At 42.9% G+C, this 19,049-nt stretch overlaps 3 protein-coding genes across 3 annotated transcripts in view; 1 reads left to right on the top strand and 2 right to left on the bottom strand.

The window, feature by feature from the left end:
- Window positions 1-86: 86 nt before the first annotated feature.
- On the bottom strand, window positions 87-3,628 carry LOC106742828 (probable actin-related protein 2/3 complex subunit 2). The gene is made up of 8 exons (XM_014616125.1): window positions 3,592-3,628; window positions 3,036-3,285; window positions 2,602-2,695; window positions 2,417-2,516; window positions 2,126-2,327; window positions 1,828-2,048; window positions 1,467-1,668; window positions 87-1,175 (listed from the first exon to the last, which is right to left on the bottom strand). The coding sequence occupies exons 2-8, from the start codon at window positions 3,107-3,109 to the stop codon at window positions 1,148-1,150; spliced, it is 921 nt and encodes a 306-aa protein (XP_014471611.1). The 5' UTR covers window positions 3,110-3,285; window positions 3,592-3,628; the 3' UTR covers window positions 87-1,147.
- Window positions 3,629-4,001: 373 nt separating this feature from the next.
- Window positions 4,002-19,049, top strand: part of LOC106742837 (acetylcholinesterase-like) — a 35,703-nt gene continuing 20,655 nt past the window's right edge. The window contains exon 1 of the mRNA XM_014616137.1: window positions 4,002-4,085. The gene's annotated coding sequence lies outside the window, so the exon portion shown is untranslated. The remainder of the gene's footprint in view (window positions 4,086-19,049) is intronic.
- On the bottom strand, window positions 4,960-11,672 carry LOC106742839. Its single transcript, XM_014616141.1, has 6 exons — window positions 11,493-11,672; window positions 10,704-10,780; window positions 9,223-9,382; window positions 8,901-9,092; window positions 5,615-5,726; window positions 4,960-5,294 (listed from the first exon to the last, which is right to left on the bottom strand). The coding sequence occupies exons 2-6, from the start codon at window positions 10,774-10,776 to the stop codon at window positions 5,058-5,060; spliced, it is 774 nt and encodes a 257-aa protein (XP_014471627.1). The 5' UTR covers window positions 10,777-10,780; window positions 11,493-11,672; the 3' UTR covers window positions 4,960-5,057.

The raw sequence follows: 19,049 nt of genomic DNA, 5'->3' as shown, positions 1-19,049 counted from the left end.
GACGAGCTCCGACACTCCCTTTTACGTTGCTCACTGATTACAAATCAATACGCAGGCGCGGGTGGCGCAGAAGTACCTCTCAGGTGTGGATTGTTAATGCCGTTTTTATTATCTCACAATAGCCAAAAGTGTGTGTATAGCGATAAAGATAGAGACGATAAAAATATTGAAGGAAGAAACAATCGAGCGCTATTCTTTAACAATACCTCGCTCGCTCGGCGACCCGTTCGTCGTTACGAGAAATGCTATGTGGAAAGTAAGAGTGTCATGTTATAATCATTATCTCTCTCTCTCTTTCTCTCTCTCTCTCTCTCTCTCTCTGTCAGCTTCCGGTTTATGTCGGTACCGCTCGCACAACGCTGCTCCGAGGAAATTTCGCAACGGGATGAAATCACAGACTCGACAGCTCGATAGTTAATTGAACGTTCTACGTATCTTTTAAATGTGTGTATCTCATGCTTGTCCGCTGTAGGTATCGCAGATATCTCGCAGCGGTGCGCCGATCGCCGTAACACTAATACGCGTTTTTCATGCACTCGTACACGGAGTAGCCGGACGTAATTGGGAGGATGCCGTAACGTATGATAAATCGTTCGAGGTAACAACCAGCGTAGTAGTAATAGTAGTAGTAGTAGTAGTAAGTAACCGAATCCGTGAAACCTTTCTCCTTCCAAGTTTCAGCGCTACCCATCGTTGAATCCTAGAAACACTGTGAAGAGACCGACGAGAATTTTTGTAACGACCGATACTCGAGCGATTACCGTATTGGTACACAGATAGGTACAGTAACTCCTCAGTGTCTTCGAGTATCCTCTCCCTCTGTGCGGGCAGCTTGATGCGTGCGCGAGTAAGTCAACGATGAGACAAGAAATGCGACCAACTTCTCTTCTCATCCACTTAAACCGCGACGCTAAATTTTTCCTAAGTAGGGCACTGTTCAATAAACAGGTTGAAACTCAAAGGTCCGAAGCACTCGACTTGCCGATAGCGCGAATCAAGGAATGCCAACGTGGAAAATCTTGCACGTGGCAGTCGGCGCCTTCTGACCGCACTCCGTGCGACAATCCGTTTCGTTCTCCTTTCCTCTCTCTCTCCGTCTTTCCCTCTCTTTTTAAGAAGTGATAACACTTTTGTCCCACCAGCATGTTCATTCTTTCCTGATGAATGTTCGTCCCCTGTAAGAAAATTCGAATGTACACTGCAAGGGTCGATGTAGATTTAATTCTTACAGAAGGCAAGTTAGGTCAAATGTTATTACACGAGAGAAAGATCAAAATAACTTATTGCAAACAGTGTTTGATGATCATTGAGTAAACAAGATACTTTGAATTTTATAGCTTTTAGCTTATGGAATCTCGTCCTTTAAATATGCAAAAAGATTTCGTTCCTTCGTATTTATCGCATGTTATTATTTGTCTCAGTACTCGACTTCGGTGCATTATTTAATTTAGTGACCGGACACTTACGTGATAGTCTTCTTCTCAGTGTTCTTAGACTGAGATCTCGCTCTGTTGAGCACCTTGAGGAAATCCGTCGTCTTGGTACGCATTCTGGAGTGGATGTAAACTTTACTGCACTTAATGTGGTAGTGCAAATAGTTTCTAAACATGTGTATCAGATCGATAGTGTTATCGCGAGATTCCCGGTTAGTGTGACGTGGGAACAGCACTAGAAGTCAAAATTAAACGCGTTTAAGGATCAAAAGGTAAAGTGGATGGATAGTGAAATACATTTTCCTCCCTCGAATCATTGAACACACATCCTCCTTCGAAAAGTTTAGGAAGGAAAGAGTGACACAATGTCCTGAGAGACGACAGATGTTTATACCAAATGTAATATAGCCGATGCAATCTCCCACGGCTGCTTCGGAATCCTGCAATTCCAACGGTGGCTCGCGATGGTTAAACAAGACTTGGGGCGCAGTATGGCTGGCCCGCCTGCCTTCTTTCAATTCTTGAAGGAACAATTTGCCAATAACCATGTCGTCCTCATCCTTGAATATCGTACTGAACACTACTGTGACTCTGTCGCTCTTAGCCTCCACATACCTGCAATGGGAATCAACGACACATTGAACACGCTAGGAACAATTGGAAAACGCAAGCATATGAAACATATTTCTCACATTGTCTCTTCATCTCTGTACTGGATAACTGCCCTCTTTTGCAACGGCCTGCCTGGTGAATCAAAGTATTCCTCCTGAAAGTCAAAGTACTTCTCGAAAACACTGGCGAAGCAATGCCTCTTCAGCAACGCGACTTTTCTCACTAATGCCTCCCAGTCTTCTGGTAACTTCTCCAGGTCTATGATTACCGATACATTATAACCTAAAGAAGCGACACATGATTTACAATAACTTGTCACTTTCATCGATGAAGTGTAAGAATTACAGAGTAATTAGAAGCAAATGTCTAACCACTCTCTGGCGCAATAAGGTGAGACCCGTATTCTCGTTTGAGCAGCTCGTCCGCACCATGTTCTTGTAACTGTTTATAAAATTTGAGCAGGATACTTATCTGTGTGGAAACATATTCTCAATGTTAGATAGAAGAAAAGCAACAAGCTTTGGCTTAAAAATACTCTAGAGTAACACGAGCTTACTCTAAGCTTCGACTTGTCTCCGCTGAGATTTGAAATATGAAACAACACTCCGTCAAAGTCTGCTATGACGACGTCCGTCGACTCCTGCTTGTGTCTGCGAAAGAAACATTCTGTTGGAGGAAGAACAATCGCAAGAATGATAATTACAGCTCTCAATTTGACAGAATCTCAGAGACAAGACTGATCAGGACAAGTCGAGATTGGGGAAGAGCTGAGCAGGACACTTGGAGCAGAGTCCAGGATAAGGAAACGTGGGCGAATCGAAGATAACGCGAACGAAATTCGATCAATTACACCTGGGAGAGGAATTTCTCCCGGGAAAATATAAACGTGACGACGGACACCGCCCCGGCGCCACATCCTCCGGAATGGAGGTTATGCAGATAAGCGTACGGTTTTTCACGTAGAAAATCGCATGCACACGCGCCGCTTACCCCGACAAGGCATTCTTGATTTTGTTCGTTAACGTTTCCTCTAGTATCCTATTGTGTATCTCGAGCAAAATCATTATTGCGCCGGGCAGGAAGACTCACGTCCAACGTACGTTACGATAACGATAATCGGGCACCGTGGACAGATCGCGACGGATTTGTCATCCGTACGTACGCCGATACGCCGTTGACTAATTCCGTCCGATCGCTCGCTCGCTCTGCCGATGAAACAGGGCTGTCACTGTCACTATTTCTGTCGATAAGATGAAGAGACGACATTTCGATTAGATTGTGAACTACAAAAAAAAAACTCTTACCGCGAAAGAAATAATCCTCTCCTTCGCTATATAATGTACTATATTTACTTATTTTAATTTTAACAGAATATAGACACGCTGATTACGTTGTACGATACCATCGATATCGCACAATTCGACTACACGGACGGTAACTTCGCATACTTCGGGGAGTATTAATGAATAAATGATTCACTCGCCTTTTCCCTGCACATTTTCGCAATTTCTTGCTCTCCCACGTCCTTGTGGCAATTCTCACTCACCCGTTTCCCACTAAATACGACAAGTGCGTGCATGGTGTAGCTCGATATCGAACGGGGCTGCCTCGATCGAGAGTCGATAATGTCGGGAGACTCGACAACTACGAGAGTCGATACGATCAAATGACATGAGAATCGCAGGCGTTGCGATAGTACGTTAGTTGCGAAATGCAATATGGCGCGGTAAGCCGGATTCGAAGAAGCCCTCCGCGTTTCTCGTGATTCTGGCCGGTCGTGGGTGAACCCCGCGCGCGAATCGTCATCGTCGGGAGCGCCGGGAGAACGAATTCCGCATGTTCGTCATGCGAGACGCCTCTAGCGACCGCTGCGAGTGAATATTTCGCGTGACGAACTGTGTCGGGAGTGACGAGCGAAGGGATCGCGCGTTTGCGGCGTCATGGCGATTTGAAGTTCGAATCTTCCGCTCGCCGGGCTCCGCAATTTGACACGCCAGAGGGAGGTCTCGCTCGCGAATCCTCACCACGGGAGCATTAAAAGTGAGTTTCACGACGAAATGTTGCTGAGTATTCCTCGAACAGATGCCGGAAATGAGTATCTATCTCGTGAAACGCGAGCGCTTTGCGAATAATAACAATGGAAATGCATTTGCATATAAATTATACATATAAATCGTATGCAGATCTGTATGTAATTATATGCAAATTCCCTGCCTTGCGCATATATGGGGAAAATTTCGCGAAAATAACGCGATAAATCACAATTGTAATACTGCGGCGCACGTGTTAATCGTTCGGACACTTCTATCGAATGAATGTCAGTGATGTGTCGGTACTCTCCAATTATCCGCGTTGTCGATAAAACAGTGCGTCTCGGCTAGCGTAGTACGTGTCACGTGTGCTTGATTACACGTCGTGTGTGCACACGTGTGTGGTTTACACGTGAGACAAAGAAAGCATGATGCTTTTTTATCCATTATAGAAATATAACGTGCTAATGCTAACTATAAATTGTTTATAACCGTTTCAGGGAGAGTGAGGGTGAGGGAGGGAAGAAAGAGGAAAGAGGAAATAAAAAACACTGTATCAAATTCCTAATTATTTATTTATTTACTCATTTATACATAGATATAGATGTGCAAACAGATGTGATTAACATATATATATAAATGAATTAATAATTCAACTTTAAATGCGTCATTTCGATATAATTATAACTCCTCAGACAGCATAATGTTCAAAACTGGGACATAAGACGTCTTAAAGATGTCTTAAAGATATCTTATGTCCCGATTTCGGGCATGGTGATGTCTTGATCGGGAACATTTGTAACAAAAGAGGAATAAATACGCAAAGATAGGAAAAGAGTTAAAATATCGTTTAGATTTTGTCAAGTTTATTCATAGAGATTTAACTGAATTCATAATTTACACAACATAGTTTGGTCGATGGATATCATTTGAATTCGTGTCGTGTTTCTAAAACTTGTTCTTAATAGTTGTACTATTTACATTACACACCATTGATTAATTTAATCTGATTTTCCTGTGAATATCCCCCGATTATTTTGATTATGTCTGAGATCGTTTTACCCTCGAGGATTTCGTTGATTTTGTCTTTGAGGATAGGTATTATGTAGCCTACGATCTCATCGTGATTTTCCTTGATTAGATCGGGCACCATTTCCGAAATCATAGAGCTCACCAATTCGGACAGTTCTTCATCGTTGAAGAGACCCGTAATTTTGAACTGCAAAAATCGCACGATTAATCGTACATTCGTCTCTCAAATGTGATCGAAGGGCTTAAGATACTCAAACTTCACTGAATTTGACTTTTTAAATAAAAACGGGGATCGCGTTGAGAGAAACTATGGTGAAATATTTTTTTAACTCATACTTCGAAAATAGCGAAAATTATACGAACTCGACTCTCGAAAGTGACAAAAGCTTACTCGCGTGGCAAATTGCTTTATTTTCTTGCAAACGAATACCGATTGCAAATAGATAATGAGTGGGCGAAAAAGAGAAGAGATCCGACGGGAAATGTCACATTAGCTCGTCAACTTACGTCTAGACCTCCGAGTGCAATCTTCAATATTATGTTCTTCACTTCCACATATTTCAAGTTCTTTAGTTTGAAACTAATTTCCGTGAAGAAATTAAAGCCCTTAACTCCCGCTCTGAAAATTGAATAAATTTTAAAGAACATTTTTACACTTTTTTCAATGAAATTTAGAAGCCTAAAATGATACGAAAAGTTTGCAGAAAAATTTTTATACAAGCTGTCCGTTCTCGCGATGTGTAAGTAGAATATATGAAACCGAAAAGTCAGAAAAGAACATGTATTAGAACAGAAAAGTCATGTATTATTTTGCAAAATTCGCAACAGTTAATGATGAATTAATTATTTTGTCGGAACGCACGAAAAGAGGCCGGGTACTATATAAAGAAAAATGGTTTACTTCTGAAGATCTAGCAACAATCTAGTATCAATTAATTTCTAAACGCGAAGTAACGTAGCAAGTAACGAACGGCATATGACACAGAGCTGTAATCGGTCACGGTTGCAACAGTTTTTCTTTTACATGTTTCGGAAAACACAAAAATACGAAGAAGCGAATCTATAGTACGATAGATAGCCAAAACAATTGTCAACATTACATAACAATATATAATTTTGACATATATATGTATCTAATTTTGACAGTTGTGTCTGAATATCTATTGCGCATGTTCATTAATTATACGCTCTCTTCGTTATATTTTTTATGTGCCCTGAAATAAGAAAAAAACTCTTGCAACCGTCCTGTGATCGATTGCACGCCTAAAAGAAACAAGTCTCTCGCTATCAATTAATATTTATTGTTGCTAGAAGATTTTCAGAAGTAAGTCATTTTTCTTTATATAGAGTCTAGCCTATCATTTCCCGTGCGTTCATTAATCCAGACAAAATAATTAATTTTTCGCTAACTATTGCGAATTTTGCAAAATGGTATACGACTTTTCTGTTCAGTTTCAGCCGTTCTACCTACACACCACGAGAACGGTTTGGAACATCCTGCATATTTTAGTTAGATTTTCTGTTAGATACGGTAAAACAGAATAAAACATAATTCATCGCGTTCATATATATATATCGCACTTATGTTTATATATGTAAGAAATACATAAACAGATTTTTGCGTTAAATTTAATACATTTTGCATATCCCAAATGGTCCATATAAATTTTTGTGTTAATTTAACACATAGTGAGTATGTTGAAAAGTAACACAAATATTATCATAGTAAAAAATTAACACAAAATTAATATCTATAATATATTAATCGGCATAGAGGTATAAAATGTGTTATTTTAACATTTGTGTTATTAAGTGTTATTTTAACATTCATACATGTTGAATATCGACTCGACATACAAAATATTGAGATAACATTAACACAATATGTTAAATTAACACACGGGAATGTTAAAAATTTAACATGGAAAATTTTAACAAGGATCGATTTTAACACAAGTACAAAATATTTTTTGCTATGTACGCTCAACGACACCTCTTCGCATTTTTACTTCCAATCGGAAGGAAATTGGAGCAAACATAAATGCATTATTTGACTTGGCTTGATAATTATAGATCGACACGAAGGGTTTCCGTCGTGCTTCTCCGATTAAAGCAAAACCAACTCAAGTAGAAGTTGACTTATAATAGATCAAGACAGCCATAGCACGCACAATTTACACGTTCTTAAATAAAAAAACAACTTCTTTTCCGTTTATCTTTCTGAAAAACCGTTTCTGGTTCTCCAACTTCATTCGGAATCTCGTGGAAAGTCGCCCCGCGTCGAAATTTGGTCTTACGTAAATCTTTAATTCTACAACATAATAGGGGCTATGATAGCAAAATAGATTCACATAATTTCAATTTTAATAATATAATATAACCTCTACTTTGATAATATTTTAAATTTCTGTTTTCGCCATTTTAACGTCAAAATTGGTTATTGAAAGTAACATTAAAATTTACTCTGTAGAATCAAGGTTTCAAGAGAGAAGTTAAAAAGTGTCAGTATCGTTAAAATAGATCTTTATTAGTCTATAAACCGTCTGAAGCGGAGTCTACAATGAGAATTTAAGGCGTATATCTCAAGAAATTGACCGATCACAGTCGAATATAAGGAGAATAATCGACTGTGATTAATCAGTTTCTTAAGATTTACGCCTTAAATTTTCATTGTAGATCCCGCTTTAGTAGGCGTTAAACTCTCCTTAAGAACGTCGGAATAATATCAAAATTTCGACTTGGGGCAACGGACACCTTCCGCGTCGATTTTAATTATATTCCGACTCAGGCCGCGGATATCGTCAAAGCGATCCCAAATTGGACGTCGCGCATGCCAAAACCGGTAGCACTGGCGCTGTAAGAAAACTCGTCGAGATCGGCACGATCGCGTGTCACACGAGCCAGATAAATTCAGTCGCGGTTTAATAACACCCTTTGTCGCAGTCGGCCGTTCGATAAAGTCGGGAACGCGGTTGAATGAAGAACGGCGTGATTCATTGTCAGTCACCGCAGCTCTCATTTTTCCTTTTCCCCTTTTTTTTCGCGTGCATATTTCAATCGTTGTATTTAATATAGATGGGGCGAAATGGGACGGCACGTCGAGCAAGCGCAAGGTTGCGGGTGAGTGAGAGCGGGTTGAGGAAGGCCGGCTGGGTGGATAGGTGGGTCGGAATCAGGAATAATTTTAATGTGCAATTACGATAATGATAAGTACTATTGTTAATATTGATAATATCATAATAATTAATTTATATTATATTAATGAATTATTGTGGGCGATGGTAATTTGAAGCCGGCACGGTTGCACCGAAGTGAAATTTGGTGCACAAGACGCGCCTCTGCTTCTTTTGCGAGAAATTAAAATGTTGTTGAGATGTTGATATCTTAACTAAGAAAGTTGCACGAAAAAAAGGCGTGGCTAATGTACGAATATCGCACAAAATAAAGCATATCATGAAGTACAATGTCCACACGGAAAAAAAATCTGGTTGTGTTAACTAGAAAGACCGGAACAACCAGATGCGTTCTTAAAGGGAATAGAATTTCTAGTTCTGATGATGACTCAAATGTGGTTCTTATAACCAGAAATTCCGTTTCCTTCGACTAAAATGCATCTGGCTGTTCCATTTCTGGTAAATATAACCAAGTTTTTTTTTTGTACCGAAAACCCGAGCTTGATGAATCTTTTTCACGAGGCGGGAATTGTTTGTTCTCATCATCTGTCTGTCTCGTTCATAATCGGAAAGTGAACACGCCGGTTTCGATCCTCTCTAGAAAACATGAAAGTACTCACGTGATGTCGCCCTTGCCGAAAATCGGCATCTCCCCGCCCAGAGTGCCATTTATGTTGTAATTAGCGGTCGCGTACACAAGCGGCCACGTGAGGTCTATCACTAACTTCATACTGAGCATTTCGAACTCGCCTTTGTTGACATCGAACTCGGACAAGCCACGCACGTCGACGTCAAAGAGATCCAACTTCACTCTGGAATTTTGAAGAAAGACATTTTAAGAATGGGATAATGGAATTGTACAGCGGCAGATTAGTTTCTTTACACCGCGCTCGCGAATACATTGCACATGATAATCCGACGTGAAATCAAATCGGCACGCACTTGACTACATCTTCGAGGTCGACTTCAATCGGCAGTTCCTCGGCGAGGAACGGGTCGAGAGGCGGGATTCCGAGCGACTCATTCCCCGACCTTATTATGGGTTTCAAGCTCTCAATGAATCCCTTAATGGAGGTAGCGTATGCAGCATGTTCTTGTATATCTGAGAACAGAATTTTATCATATACAAAGTGTCCTATAAATGAATGTCTAGTATAAATCGAAAAAGACGATAAGTCGGGAATATGGGATAAGATCTTTTTTTGCAGGAAACCGAAGTTTTCCACGGGGAAACACCTACTTTTCGAGTATTGAACCATCGGTTACGAGTCTGTAAGTCTCTCTAAAGTGCAATCAGTGTATCATCATTAAGAAACAGTTAATATTCACTAGTAGTTATAGTTATAAGTATAGCTACGCAAATCAGCAAAATTTCGCTGTGAAAGTTAATATCAGCGACTTGTTTCCGGGAAATCTATTATAACTGCAGAAACAGTAAAAAAAAATATTATTTTTTACTTCCTTTTTATTATCTTGATCACATTCTTAAGGCGTTGTCAGTAATTTTATCTGAAATATTTTTAACTGTATTTAGTTGAAAAATAATTTTGCTGTTGTAACGAAACTTCGTTGCGACAACAATAAAATTTAATTGGCATAACCAAATGATTTTGCTGTCCATATATCTGGCAAATAGCAATTAATACTCTTAACAAATCTTTCTGCGGTTCAAATTTTTTTTTGCTATCACTATATTAACGAACAATTTGCTATTCTAGCAAATTTGTTTCTCCGTGTATGAACTATTCCAAATACGGCATATGGTTGAATATATATATATGTACATATATATATATATATATACTTGTACGGGACACGTAATAGCAATTTGCAATGAATCTTTCATCGGCCAAAATTAATAAGGGCAAAAAAGAACTAAGTGAAAATGTTTCCAGTAAAAATTAATGAATATCCGCTGATTATCTTGGTACAATACTGTTTTACTGATTCAATCAGTGACACTTTCGCTGATTCGACTTAAGAGCGCACGGTAGATGCAAATTAATATAATTAGTGAAAACGACACGTTTCCAGAAGGCTATTGTCACTTGAAACGAGAAAAGAAACAAATACCGCGTAACAAGAGCGCCAAACTCGCGTGTTCATAGGCTGTTTATTAAAAGGCGAATTGCGCACGCGAAAACAAACTACTCAAAGATAGCCCACTGGGAAATGAACAGTTGACAGAATCGTTATCGAGGGATGATAAATTTGCCAGAATAGATGGCCGAACGAGTGGTTCGGAAATAAGTAGGACGTGAATATAAGTGCGCATACGAAATAAACGTAAATACTTTTCTGCAAAAATATATAACCATTCGATATATCGCATAGAAAAATACTAGAGCAAGGAGGCGTATAAAACACACATACATACACACACACATACATACACACATGTGAGTGTGCGTGTATTCACTTACGATAACCGTTCGTCTCAATTGCCAAGGCATGGAAACAGATCAGGATAAGTCCGAACGTTGCGGATAGGCTCATTTTTCTGCACAAAGTAGAAAATATGGTCGATTTAGTGAGCTACTTCGAACGGCAAAATCGGGAGAAAGAGCCCGGGATATCATCCTTGATGCCGCCGTAATTCGTTACTACGGGTTCGTTACATCACCGACACCCGATCGCGACTCATTATCTCACGTAACGAACGACAGAAGGTCGCGGTTATCGGCTGTGTCCTTTTAGCGACATTAATGTGAAAACGAGTGGATAATTATTATTATTGTAAAGAGAGTGTGTGTTGTAAAGTAAAATATTTACCGAGTGAAAATTTGCTAACGAGTATTCGAGTAAATATTCAACCTGAATCTAGCATTTTTATTTCTGTACGATATTTACTGACAATTTGGATTTCCGTTGAACGTTATTTACGTATGGCTCTTGTTAACCCGTTTCTATATTAACGTTTTCACATCTCAAAGCCGTACATTTATTCTATTTTCACGAATTAACAACGCGCGAGGGACAAAAACGACACGTCGCACGTGCGAAATCGAGGTGGCACGAAAAAGAGGCAAGATCGGTAGATTCATGACCGCGTCGCAGTGCGTCATAAAGTATCCGATTGAACAGTAGTCCTTGAATATTGTTTCCTCCAATATTGTACCCTCATATTCCGTTGTACTCGCGTTTTCATTACTACGATATTCGCGTTTATAAAGGCGAAAAACGACGATTGCACTAATTATAATATTACGTACGAGTCGTGTAGCAACGTGTCACTGGTTCCTGTCGATGAATCAATTGGCCGTTTCACGTGAGACACGATAAGAGAGTATTACTGCTTGTAATTAAGAAAATAGCTCGAACGAGACTGCGGTCGGAAAGAACACGGTAGCGTGTATATATATATGCACACAATAGACGTCGCCGGTATCACCGATACCTCGGCATTAAGATCCCTTATCGTACATGATATTGTGCAACAATTCAATCAATCCGTTCAAAAGTTCGAAACACCGACAAAAATACGCTTTGTGTTTGTGTGTGCGTTTTTTTTTCTTTTTTCTATTCTTCTTAGAAAAAATTTCCATTGTTTGGAGTGCGCAGGTATCAATTAATCGACGATGCCTCGATAATATTATTCGTTTCCCATTCGGGGGAATTGCGCGTCACATTAATCTATGAAATCAATTGTTTGCTACATTGTGTATCCCGCTTAAGAGCGTGCCTGTCGTTTGGCCATTTTTTATAAGTATCACGTTTTATCTCGTTAAGATCGATTTGAGATTAGATTACAAAAGCGATTGACAGTTTTAATTTGCGCAATAATCAGTTGTAAACAGTTTCTTCATTTACCGGATTAATTATCTGTTTGTGATGTGTACAGCGGCGCGTATATCGTAGCGATTTGTGATTTATTGAGTGAATTTTTATATCACCGACCGCCCTCCTTTTCCGCCCGCCATAAAAAGAAACCGCGAGATTTCGCCTCGGTACGCTTCGGCTGAGAAAGTATCAAAAGTCTACACGAGTCTCGCGATACTAAGCGAAATCGATGTTCGTCGCAGCGCCGTTGCGCCTGGCAACGAAAAGAAGAAAGATAGGGAAGCATTCCTCACCTTTAGATAGATATATCTTATCAAACACATCTTACAAAGATAGAAAAATATAGAAAGAAGTAAATTGGCTAATAATTATCAGTGATAATCTTTATTCCAGTAACCTTATTAAACAAATTGAACGTGTTCAACGCCGATGGTCAAAAATATTTGGACACACATCAACAATTTTACATGTTGAAGTTTATAGAACATCAATGTTAATTTTATTTCTATAAACAAATTTTGTATATTAATTAATGAAGCTTCCTTAATATTACATTTTTTGACGATATGCTATCGCCGTTAAAAAATTCACTTCTACAAATCCTTTTATTGAAACATGGATGGATAATTTTTTTTAATTATAACTTTGATTAGTAATTATAATTCTGATAATTAATAATTAATTATTATTCCGACAAAATTATCATTTATATTTTTCTTTATTATTTATTTACATATCTCTTTTTTTAATTTTTGATCTATCTTTGCTCATTCATACTTTCAATATTACTCATATATATATTGTACATAATAACTTAACCTCTCATTGTATATAATAACTTAACCATATTATTATGGTTCATTTTAATGTTATTATGGTTCTTATGGTATTATGGTTCATTTCAATATTACTCATATATATATTGTGCATAATAACTTAACCTCTCATTGTATATAATAACTTAACCATATTATTATGGTTCATTTTCATATAGTTCATTATTATCATTATTATTTGTTGCTGCTGTTTCTTAACAATCTGTCGCTATATTGTTACATATCATTCTTCTTCATATCGCTCTTTATAAAAATTTTTTTATGCAAAAATTATTTTTTGTCACCTAATAATTATTCTCATTAATAAAATAATGATGATGATCGTTAGTTTATTATTTGCCCCACATCGAGTAAAAAATAGTTTTGCTACGAAGATTTTGCCTGTATAAAATTTTCTAATTTAACAATTTTGCAAACAATGTGATTTGCTACATATATGTTATATCGGTTTTATTAATGACTATACGCTCTAGTGGCCAAGCGGGAAATTGCGAGAAAATATAACATCGAGATGTAAAAATTTGGCACGTTCAGGTCGCGCGCGAAAAATTTTGCAAACGAAATCTTGAGATCTCGAGATTGGCTGCGTCGATTTTAATCGCAATCGAGGGCTTACATCAACGTCTTATCAGAGAAGTGCCGTTGAATCTGGCTTAGGTATGCGAGAAATCTCAATCGAGGTTCGATTGGCGCGAAAACTGCGGATAAGCTATTTGGTAGCGCCTCGATGTTTCATTGTGAGCATTCGACCTGTTATCAAGCTGTCATTTTATTTCATGCTTGTGGCTGTCGGGCGCTACCGCGCGTCGCTTGATCCTTTGACTATAGAGCCCTTGTTTTTTTTTATGGAAAAGCCTTGCGGGGATGATCGAAACCTTGTGTTGCTTTTTCCAAGACTCACCGAATACGGCAGTCAACTTCGAAATAGAATTCTAATTTAAGGCGGCGCTCTTTCTCTCTCTCTCTCTCTCTCTCTCTCCCTTCTTCCTTTCTCTAGATCGTTGTTATTTTTTTCTTCCTATTATTATTTTCGTCGCCGCTATTACTATTTTAGATACTGCTGCCGCACTGCTTGCAGCCGTCTGCGTACAATTTATTTATAATAACATTTATGGACAACACGCCTCGTCTGTGTGTGCGTGTGTGTGTGTGTGTGTGCGTGTGTGTGCGTGTGCGCCTAAAGGGATTTTTCACATCCTGGGATAAGATAAATCTGTACATTGAAGAAAGAAAAAAAGCTGATGTCCATTTCTCTCGTTCGGACTGTTCGAAAGTTATCGAGAGAGCGACACACGTCGCTTCTTTTTATTCTTCTTCTTCCTCTAAACTGCAGCGAATATTCGCCCCGTTCCGTCGCAGGTAAAAAGTTCACGCAAGTTACAAATCTCACGCGGATTCTGCCGACATTTCAATCGCCCGTTGAATTATCGCCGATAACTTCGATCCCTCCGCTGATCACCCTCCCCCCCCATGCCCCCGACAATCTCGGTACCTGCCCGATCCAGCTGGATATCGACCGAGTTCCTAAGGGATGCGGCATTCGAATAAATATCCGTACTCGAGTGCGTCGCGATTACGAGGTACTCGCGTACAGGCCGGTCGGTCGGGGGCCACCAGCGGGGTTAGAGGAGAGCGAGAGAGAGAGAGAGAGAGAGGGGATGAGAGAATGAGATAGCGAGCAAGAAAGAGAGAGAGAGCGGCGGAACGAGAGCGGGTGGCTGACGACGATGGTGGCGGTGGTGGTGGCGGCGGCGGTGGCGGAGGAGGCAGCGGCGGCGGCAGCAGCGGTGGCGGTGGCGAGAGAGGGTGAAGGTGCTCGGGTGAAGCGGGGTGCGTTCGAGAGGAGGGATGCCAGGCCGGTTCACCCTCACTAACCCGCGGCTCGCTCGACTCTTCAGTGCGGCCTGAACGGTTAACCGGCCTACTTCTCTCTCTCTGCTGTTTCTTCGGCGTTGGTCCCGCCAGCCTTCATCGTCGTCGTCATCGTGCTTGTCGTCGACGTCGTCGTTGTCATCGTCACCGTCGTCGTCATCGGCATCATCATCGTCGTCGTCATTAAAGTCGTCGTCGGCGCGGTTACACCGTTATCTCCGGGGTGCTCGCGGTGTACCCGACCTAACACGTCGATGTAACACCACGAGAGGAACGCGAGACAAGCGCGAGAGGAGGACACACACTCTCTCTCCCTCTCACTCACCTTGTCTCCGCGAGAGCGGCTCGCAGCCTCCGCAGCAGTTCGCCGTGGCACTCTCACCCCGTCGTCGCCGCCGCCGCCGCGGATAGCCGGCCTAAAGGAAAACTCCAAGGGTGGCTCGCGCATTCCGAGGCTGGTTTTTCGGAGGCGCGGCGCGCGCGGACTGTTTCCCGCGGACTGTGCGCCAAGTATAGCCCGAGTACACAAAGCGTAGCCGCGCGTGGTCGCCCGAGAGTAATTTCGTGCGAGCTACTCTACCCGGACGAGAGAGAATCGCGCGACAGAGGACGGAGACACGCACGCACGCACGCACGCACATACGGGAAGCGCGACGAGCACACGGGATCGCCCCCGTCGGCTGGTCTCTCTCTCTTTTTCTCTCTCTCTCTCTCTCTCTCTCTCTTTCTCCCGTCGTCGACGACGGCTCGTTTCGCCAACGGAACGGACGACGAACGGACGCCCCGCTCTGCCCGCGGGAAGCCGTAAGTGTCTCTCGCGTCTCTCGGTGTGCCGAAGATCGATTCCTCTCTCTCTCTCTCTCTCTCACTCTCTCTCTCTCTCTCTCTCTCTCTCTCTCCGTTTTATCTGCCACGGGCTCGAGTAAAAGTGTACGTCTTTCGTTTGCTCTCGCTTCCACGCGCTCTCACCCTCGCCCGTCGCTTCGTCTTGCTTTGCGGCTCTCCTCTCGCCTTTCTTTTTCTTTCTCTTCTCTTCTTCTTCCTCTTCGTCTTTTTCGTCCTTCTCCTCATCGTCATCATCATAACACGCTCTCTTCGCTCTCGTTACTCCCCGCGAGGAGAAGCGCGCGCGTTACGCTCGTTATATCCCGCCGTGGTGTGTACCTGTGCGTGTGGAAACGCGACGCAGAAGGCCGCGCGCGCGGCCGATATATGCGATATACGCGGGCTGGCACAGCGCGTAATCGCGTACCGCGGAGCCGCCGGGAAACTGCGTGGACCTGCGTGGGGCTGCGTAGGGATGATGACACAAGAGGTGGCTGGTGCGACGACGGTTCTCTCTCTCTCTCTCTCTCGCGCGCGCGGCCGTCGCAACTCGCAGCACTCGGGCAGCGATTGTTCCACGGGGAGGCCCTGCGCGCGATCGCAGCCAACGGGATCTGCGTCGAACGCACGGACCGCGGCGGTACGTTTGACTCGTCGCGCGAGAGAAATCTCGGTGTAGATTTGTATCATTCGATATAATCCCGGTTCGCGGGACACTCTTGCATTTGACAACGCGCATTTTGTAACGCGCGAGAGAAAAACGAGAGAAACGGTCGCGAATGCCGTGTGCGCGTGCCGAATACGAAAGCTTCCCGCGACTGTTCCGCCAAACCGCAGACCTTCGGCACGCTGTTCCCCCTCTCTTTCCCTCTCTTTCTCTCTTCTTCTCTCTCCCTCTGAAAAAAAAAGTTTAGTAGTTAATTTTCCAGTTGTGCGAACACACGTAGTGCCGCTCTCACGCTCTGGTTCGCTCGTGCGCGATTTTGCAATTTACGTTTCCCCGTTAAACTCTCTGTCTCTCTCTTTCTCTCTCCTCCTCGATTCGTATATCTGCACATGCTTTTTACGCGCACGGTATACTGGATAATGTGTCGATTAAAGCCCGCACCGTTACCTTCTCCTCCCCTGTCGCCCTCCCTACCCTCTCGCTCCTCCCTGTCCCCTCCCCCTCGCTCGTGGTAGAATAATTAACCGCTCTGCAGCAGTGTACCACGAAACGACACGATCGATTTTAGGTCACGATCGTTCGCCCGTAATCCGATTAGTCTGCAACACGGCACAATGATAAGTAGTGACGTAGCAGGCGATAAACAATGACGCCGGGACGAGCGTGGCACAGAGCTGACCAGCAATGTGTCATCCGTTAAGCGAGTCGGTTCGGGCTACCTTGTGGTACGTCAATTTCCGGCGGAGGACTTTGCGCGACGACACCGCGACTCGCGTCTTTTCAAGCGGCTCGGGCGAGCGGACGGTAACGCGCGCCAGGCTCGAGACGACTTTAACGTCGTATCGCTTTTACCGCAGGCCTCCGTAAATACTTTAATACACTACTTCGATCGTATCCCGCTATTATTTACTAACACGCTCGCGGACACACACGCATGCATACCCATATAAATATACACACACACATACACGTACATTCACTACCTAAGTCGTCTTCTATTTTTATCTAAAGTTATACTGAGCTCGGGCGAACCTCCTCGTTCAGCATCCGTAATTTATCGGCATCGAGATTCGCCGATTACGATACGGTGCGTGTTACTCTCGACCAGCGTGTAGCTCGCGCGATTCCCGAACCGATCGTCCTCTGTCGCGACTGGATCGGGGAGTCCGCGTTTTCCGCAAAAAAATTCACGGTCGCGCGGTCGCCCGGCACGTCATCGTACGTCGCACTACGTCGCTCGTGCCGAAAGCTCGGTAAAGCGCGAAAATCGACCTAACTGGAAGAGCGAAAAGCTAGAAAGCAACGAGCGGCCGCGAGGGTCGGGTGGGCAGGGGAGGAGTGTGACGAACGAACGAACGACCGGGCCGGCTGTTCATTCGTTCGCTTACTCGCTCGCTCGCTCGACGTAGAGCAAATGTTGGACGCACACCAGGGGTGGCCTTTGCCTTCCGTTTGCACACCCAATCAGGATCGGACTAAAAATAGGCGCCGTGACCGAACTACGCTCGATTCCACAATTATGCATTTCCTCGATTCACCCCGACTATTTTTCAGCCGGCGCGGCCGCGACGCGCGGACTCGGCGCGATGCGGTGAGATCGATGCGATCGGCTCGTCGATTGCCCGTTCGCGTTCAATGCGAAAATCTGTCTCTGCGCTTTCGCGAGTCCCGACGAGTCGTGCGCGGCGAAAGTAGACTAAGCAACTAAGAAAGAAAGAGAGAGAAAGAGAAAAGAGGAATTAAACACGAAAGAAGCTAAACGCACGCGCGAAAAATACACGCGATTCTTCGCGTTCTGTAATTAACTCATTAACTCCGACGACCCGACTCTGTGTTGGCGAGGGAGACGGGGTCGATTTTCCTTTCCTCCTTCTGTTTTTTCTCTTCTCTTCTTTCTTCGTTTGTCGTTTGTCGCTCCCTTCATCGATCGTCACAGAGAGAGAGAGAGAGAGAGAGAGCAGGGATTTTCGCGCGCTGCGGAATGTTAAGAATATCTTCTTGTTAAACGTGAGTAAACAACAGTCGCGCCGTGAAATCTTTCACAGATAAACGCTTAAAGCGCCCTCGCAGTTGCGGAGTCACGTTCGAGCGTTTGATGAAATCAGCACTTAAAGAGTGGCTGCGCCTCGCGAGAGTGTACCTAAGTCCCTGAACGTGATTTCTTCGACCGATAAACCGGCGAAATAACGAACTCCACGCTGCAATAATTATTTGCCGGATTTTCCGATCGTATCTCTCGCCTTATCGATTGATTGAATCGATTCTCTTTCCCGACCTTCTCACCTTCTCTCTCTTTTTCTTTCTCTCTCGCTCTTTTACTTTCGCCCCGCATGCAAGAATTATGTTAATTATCATTGATTATAAAGAAAAAGAAATTATAGCAGGAGAAAGATTTCCTCGCAGCGGGACCGTCGTAATCGGAATAATAAACGCAATCGTTGGAGCAGAACACGCCTCCGTTAAATTATTAAGGAGCTTGCTCAAGTCCGCATCTTTTTAATAAATCGTGGATTGCGTTAAAAAGCCGCAAGGGAAAATCGCGAAAGTCTCGAATCCGCATTTTCAGAAGATGGGAATTATATGCCCGCTTTCCTTCTATACGTATCTCCATGAGGCGCACAATTTACATTTTATGAAAATACGGATTCAAAGCGGTTTCGCCAGCGTTCGAGCTTTTTAAAACGCAATCTCCGGCTCTTAAAACTACAGATGGGTCTCAGGCCAGCGCGGCCCGGGAGTATAGGCTCGTCGATGTTTAAACAGCCGCGCGCGGCATATCCTCTATATAT

Source organism: Dinoponera quadriceps, unplaced genomic scaffold (genome assembly GCF_001313825.1).
Source record: "Dinoponera quadriceps isolate SergipeBrazil2010 unplaced genomic scaffold, ASM131382v1 scaffold781, whole genome shotgun sequence".
Classification (NCBI taxonomy): Eukaryota; Metazoa; Arthropoda; class Insecta; order Hymenoptera; family Formicidae; genus Dinoponera; species Dinoponera quadriceps.
Note: the sequence above shows the minus strand (reverse complement) of the source record. Positions and strands in the feature narration are given on the sequence as shown.

What these genes read in the sequence shown, in the direction of transcription:
- LOC106742839 (XM_014616141.1), bottom strand. Translation starts at nt 10,776, where the DNA reads ATGAGCCTATCCGCAACGTTCGGACTTATCCTGATCTGTTTCCATGCC. An exon ending in AATTGAGACGAACGGTTATC is followed by an intron (nt 9,383 to 10,703) that starts GTAAGTGAATAC and finishes TTCTGTTCTCAG; the next exon opens with ATATACAAGAACATGCTGCA. An exon ending in TTGCACTCGGAGGTCTAGAC is followed by an intron (nt 5,295 to 5,614) that starts GTAAGTTGACGA and finishes CGATTTTTGCAG; the next exon opens with TTCAAAATTACGGGTCTCTT.
- LOC106742828 (XM_014616125.1), bottom strand. Translation starts at nt 3,109, where the DNA reads ATGATTTTGCTCGAGATACACAATAGGATACTAGAGGAAACGTTAACG. An exon ending in ATCAAGAATGCCTTGTCGGG is followed by an intron (nt 2,696 to 3,035) that starts GTAAGCGGCGCG and finishes TTTCTTTCGCAG; the next exon opens with ACACAAGCAGGAGTCGACGG. An exon ending in CCTTATTGCGCCAGAGAGTG is followed by an intron (nt 2,328 to 2,416) that starts GTTAGACATTTG and finishes TCGCTTCTTTAG; the next exon opens with GTTATAATGTATCGGTAATC.